The sequence below is a fragment of the Glycine soja genome, chromosome 11 (assembly GCF_004193775.1).
Source record: "Glycine soja cultivar W05 chromosome 11, ASM419377v2, whole genome shotgun sequence".
NCBI lineage: Eukaryota > Viridiplantae > Streptophyta > Magnoliopsida > Fabales > Fabaceae > Glycine > Glycine soja.
This window is the reverse complement of record NC_041012.1, coordinates 34,996,322-35,001,361: the sequence shown is the minus strand read 5'-3', so window position 1 is coordinate 35,001,361 and position 5,040 is coordinate 34,996,322. Positions and strand designations below refer to the sequence as shown.

The 5,040-nt window shown below is 35.5% G+C and overlaps 1 protein-coding gene across 1 annotated transcript; it reads right to left on the bottom strand.

Moving 5' to 3' along the window:
* Positions 1–2,711: 2,711 nt before the first annotated feature.
* LOC114376751 (blue copper protein-like) lies at positions 2,712–4,655 on the bottom strand. Its single transcript, XM_028335006.1, has 3 exons — positions 4,360–4,655; positions 3,453–3,917; positions 2,712–3,366 (listed from the first exon to the last, which is right to left on the bottom strand). Exons 1-3 carry the CDS (start codon positions 4,532–4,534, stop codon positions 2,996–2,998), a joined length of 1,011 nt encoding a protein of 336 aa, XP_028190807.1. The 5' UTR covers positions 4,535–4,655; the 3' UTR covers positions 2,712–2,995.
* Between the last annotated feature and the right edge of the window lie 385 nt (positions 4,656–5,040).

The following is a 5,040-nucleotide window of genomic DNA, read 5'->3' as shown; positions in this document are numbered from 1 at the left end:
GGTTCTGCAATCTGGCACCATTTATTTATTGATTTCATTGTAAAATTGTAATTGCTTGTATCATGTGTTTAATTTGAATTCCTATAACTCATGCTTAATGTGCTTCTCCCATTGGTAGCCAAACTTGATACAGGAGAGATGGCCTACAATACATTGATAGGAGGAAGGATACAATAGAAGCAGGAGAAGCCTAAGATAGCAAGCCCAAAAAAAGCACAAACCATCATACCTTGAGGATTATGGGTGACTTTCGTGAATGTTGGACAACAACATAACTTTCTGTTTAACAAAATGCCAAAGTTTGTTAGTAGTTATTAGTGACATAGTTTGTTAGTAGTGAAATGTGAATTTTGTTAGTAGTGGAATGTGATTCTGATTAGCACAAAAGCCTATATAAGAATGAAATAAAAAGCAAGGAATAGAGAAGATGAATTTAGAAAATTACCTTTTGTGTAGTAAGGAGGTCCCTTGTCCTTGAATTCAAGGTCTCTTTCTTATTATCTTTCCCTTTGCTCCCATCAATTGGTCTGACCTGTTGTCCTTCGATTGCAGACGCTGAACCTTCCTTCACCAGCCTGGACCGCCCCGAGGCCGTCATGGCCAAACTTGCTGCAGCTCAACTCCGCGTCGCCTAGACCCAAACTTCCATGGAATTCATACTGGATGTCATTCTCCTGAAACTGAATACCATGGTACCCTACCAACCCTCTCCATCTTCTTCCTCTGCGAAGTCACCACCACCAGCCGAAATCATGTCGAATCCCTTTCTCATGGCACCTCCCCACCTCCCTGCTAACGGCAAGCCCCATACATCCTCCTCCGATCCCCCCTGCGAATGACAAGCACCATTATAGGGTGACTTATCTTAATTATTATTTTGACTAAAAAATACAACAACATACTTAAGACTATAAAATATGAGACTACTAGTTATGGAGGAGTTACATGCGCATTGTTAGCTTTTACTTTTATTGTTCTTTAATTAAAGTGTTCTTACAGTTAAATCAAGAGTTACATTATCATTTAAAGTTGTTTACTCTTTGAAATTGTATTTCCTCAATTCCAAAATAAATATAACATTTGACTTTTTAATATAATATTAATTATTTTTCACTAATATTCCTAATAAGAATCATTTTAATTTTTGGATATAATATTAATGCTACTCACTAATATTTTTCATGTATTTATTAGTTTCTACTAATCTTTGTAAGGTAATACAGGATTATAGGATGATACTTATTTTAGGAAAGAGAGAATAGTTAAAAAATAGGCAATTTAAACTTTTTTTATTATTAAATATCTTTAGAAGCACACTCATCCAACAAGATTATATTTAATAAGATATTTCAATTAATTTTTAGATTTTTTTACCAGTTAAAAATTTTGTTTGATTATTTGATAAATAATTTTTTTAATAGTGTCTAGCGTTTTTTTAAACGTTACTTGAGTAACATCTTTTAAGCTTTTAATTTTTTATATTTTCTTTTATTTTTATTCTTAATACATTTATTCAATTCTCTTATTATCTTTTTTCAATAATTCAAGATTTTATTATTTTTCCGTTGTCTTATATTTTTTCAAGAAAGAAGAGAATTTAATTGAAAATAACCACAAACTATGTGCGTGTTTGGATATGCGTTTGTAAAATTGATTCTAAATCAATGTGATTTTATAAAATTGATTTGAAAGAAACGTGATTTTTGTTTGGATACTTGTATCTTGAAAATTGATTTCCACATTTAATATTGTTTGAAAATTTGTTCTCAAAATCAATTTTGAATGTGTTAATTGTTTGAAAAAGTATTTTATATTAAACATATTTTAAATAGTTAAAAATAAAACATAATTGGGGATAATTAAATATGCTGTTAGGTAAGTAAAATTTAAGTTGATATTCTTTTCTTGAAATAAAGTGCAACACGTTTTTTAATAATAACTTATTTTTATATTTATTAGTGAAAGAGTATTTAGTACGTGGATAGGTTGGTGAGAAAAGATATAAATACTAGAATGAAAATATATTACCATTATTGACTATTCAAAAGCAAAAGAAAGAAGGATAAAATCGGAAATAATAAAAATATTCACAAAAATTAATTTTGTTGGATCCATAAGTTACTTTGAACCGTTTCAACATGGACATACGTCTCCCCCAGAATCAATTACGATGCAGAATCTAAACATCTTGATCAATATCAATATTCATATTTGACCAATATTAACCCACGTCCACTCAAAACTAATGGGGTTTCAAACATACACTATATAGTTACTTTCGCGCATATATACCTTTTATTTAAATTAAATAAACTGGTCCTGCATAGGATGCCGAAACCAGGAAGCAATCCCAAATACCTAATACTTGTATTAAATTAAACTGGTGCCCCGGAGCCCAGTCTCGAAAGCTCGACGCGAATATAGAACGCAAAGAAACGATCTTTCCAAGTCATTAACTCACAATGACATACTAATTTAATGGTTGAAGTGCAATTGGCAAATATAACCAAACATTTCATGTACACGACCACTAAGGGACAAGCCATTTCCGTTGAAAAAGTTGCTAGTCGTACATATGACTTCCGGATGTCACGCTTTCTTTGCCAAGACTTTGCTATCAAATCAAATTATTTTTCAAAAAGGGTAAGTTATCAACCTCGTCCCTAATTCAATAATCAAACCCCACGGTGCCAAAATTTGATTGCGAAAGGTGTCACAAATATTTTTTATCTCCAATTCCAAATATATGCACTGTAATACAACGATGTTAACTATCAAAGAAATACACTTGTTAACATATTCACACCGTACCAATTTATTTTTACTCAAAAACATAACAAAAAACCAAAACTGTAGCCGATGAAGAGAAATTAAATTAAAGCTAACTTTATTGTCATCCTCAAAAAAATAAGAAAAAAACTGAATTCATGAAACACAATCAAAGAGCGATGATGATGACTCGCAAGCTCCTGACTAGAATAATCTCGTGGAGTATCTAATAGAAAAAAGTGGCGGCAACTGAAAGCAGGGTGGCAAATACTCCAACAACTCCAAGAGATGCAGCACCAGAGTTCTGTGGGGGAGGAGTGACAGCACCGGCTGGAGAAGGGCTAGAAGGAGTGGTGGGGGGGGCCGCGGCGGAAGGTGGGGTGGCGGTGCTGCTGCCGGTGACGTTGATGGCAAGCTTTTGACCTCCCAAACAGTGCCCTGGAATTCCACAGATGAAGAAATGTTGACCAGATTTGTTGAGGGTCACTCTCGCAGGTGGAGTGGTGAAAGTGGCAATAGGAGAGGCTGAGCTGCAAGCATCGAAGTTGGCCTTTGTAACCTCCTCTACGTTGTGTGTATTTGATGCGTAGTTGAACACTGCAAAACACACCAATGATTTAGTCCAATTGATCCCAAGCTTTTAAACAATTCAAGTAGTTTATTTTGTACGATGTGAGACTTACCAAGGACGTCTCCAACCCTGAAGTTTTTGCCAGAGGCCCAAGCTGTGTAAAAGGAAGCGTTGCCAGGAACAATCCAGCCAGCGGTTTCTCCAACAATGAAAGTAGCTGGTTCAGAGGATGGACCAAAAGCAGGTGCTGGTGCAGACCTTGGTGGAGGAGTGGGGCTACTGGCTTGTGGTGCTTGTGTGGGGACAGGGCTAGCCCTTGGTGGAGAACCACTTCCTCTGGGTTGAGGTGCAGGGGAAGGACCGGTAGAAGAAGCTCTGTTAACGTTAATTGCCAGTTTCTGGCCAGCGGAACAGTGTGATCCAACGGAGCAAATGTAGTATTGCTCCCCTGTTTCGTTCAGGGTCACGGTCGCTGGACCGGAGGTCAAGGTGAAAACGGCGCTCCCGCCGTTGCACGCGTCGAAAGCCGATTTCGTTACCTTGGCCACGTTGTGTTGGCCGGTGGCGAAGTTGAACACTGCAAAAAATAAAAAGATTCAAAACTTTTAAATCTATAGGCAACAAACACATGTAGTAAAACCAACACTAGATGGGTTAAGAAATAACGGAAGAGAAAAAAGTTCGAAGTTTGATTTCTTCTATATTTTTTTTTTTTATAACTTTTTATACAAACTCGTTTGTTTATCTTCTTGTATATTCTCGAAATAATTTGTGCTAACAAAACCAATGCCGATAAAAAACATTCTGAATAAAAGATAACATGTAGCCATGTTTTATTAGGGTGCCCCTCACTTATATGATTTTAAGTGGGACTGGCATTTTTTCTAACACCCATCTTAAAATCTTAAAATATAAATTTAACTCAATCTTAAAATATAATTAAAGAATTATTCTTTAGTGAAGATTTTTTCCGATGAGAAGGTTTAAAAGTTACAATACTAGTAAAGGTTTTTGCTTACCGAGAGTGTCGTTTACGGTGAAGGTTTTGTTGGAAGCCCAGGCGGTGTAGGTGGCAGCGCCGCCAGCAGGGATGATCCAGCCCGTGGCATCACCGACCATGTGTCTGGTTTGGGCTGCTGAGCCATGGAGGAGGGTGGCTACTGCAAAAAGCACAAGAAGCAAGTTCCTTGCCATGGCGATGTGTTCTTGAAGGTGAGATCGCCCCTGTTTGATTCTAGCTAGGACTAGATCTTTGTGTCGGTTTTTTCTTCTTGTTCTCCTTCCAGTGAAAGAACTTGTGACGTTGAAGGCCAATGCCTTTTGTTTGCATTTATAGGGAAAAGGGGGATAAGTCGATAGTGCCATGACGCGTTACACATGGGTAGAATTGTTCTAAAAGATTATTTAAGATTTTTTTATAGATTAAAAAATTGTTTTTTTATTGATGAATTAGATTAAAAGATTCTTTAAATTTAGAGAATATTATCTTTAGAGATTAAAAGGTTATTTAAGATAAGAAAAGATTATTTTTATAGACTATAATTTTTTTTTGAAGGACGACTAAAAGATTATTTAAGATAAGAGATTAATTTTTTTATAAGCGTAGAGTATCTTTTATAACGAAAGTATTACTTTAGTTAAGGGTGTTTTTTTTTATACAAGAGTAGAAGTAGATTTTATTTTCATTTTGAAAACATGAG

Excerpts from the sequence above, each read along its gene's own strand:
- LOC114376751 (XM_028335006.1), bottom strand. The coding sequence starts at position 4,534 with ATGGCAAGGAACTTGCTTCTTGTGCTTTTTGCAGTAGCCACCCTCCTC. Across the intron at positions 3,918-4,359 it reads CACCGTAAACGACACTCTCG|TGTTCAACTTCGCCACCGGC; the intron begins GTAAGCAAAAAC and ends TATTTTTTGCAG. Across the intron at positions 3,367-3,452 it reads CAGGGTTGGAGACGTCCTTG|TGTTCAACTACGCATCAAAT; the intron begins GTAAGTCTCACA and ends TGTGTTTTGCAG.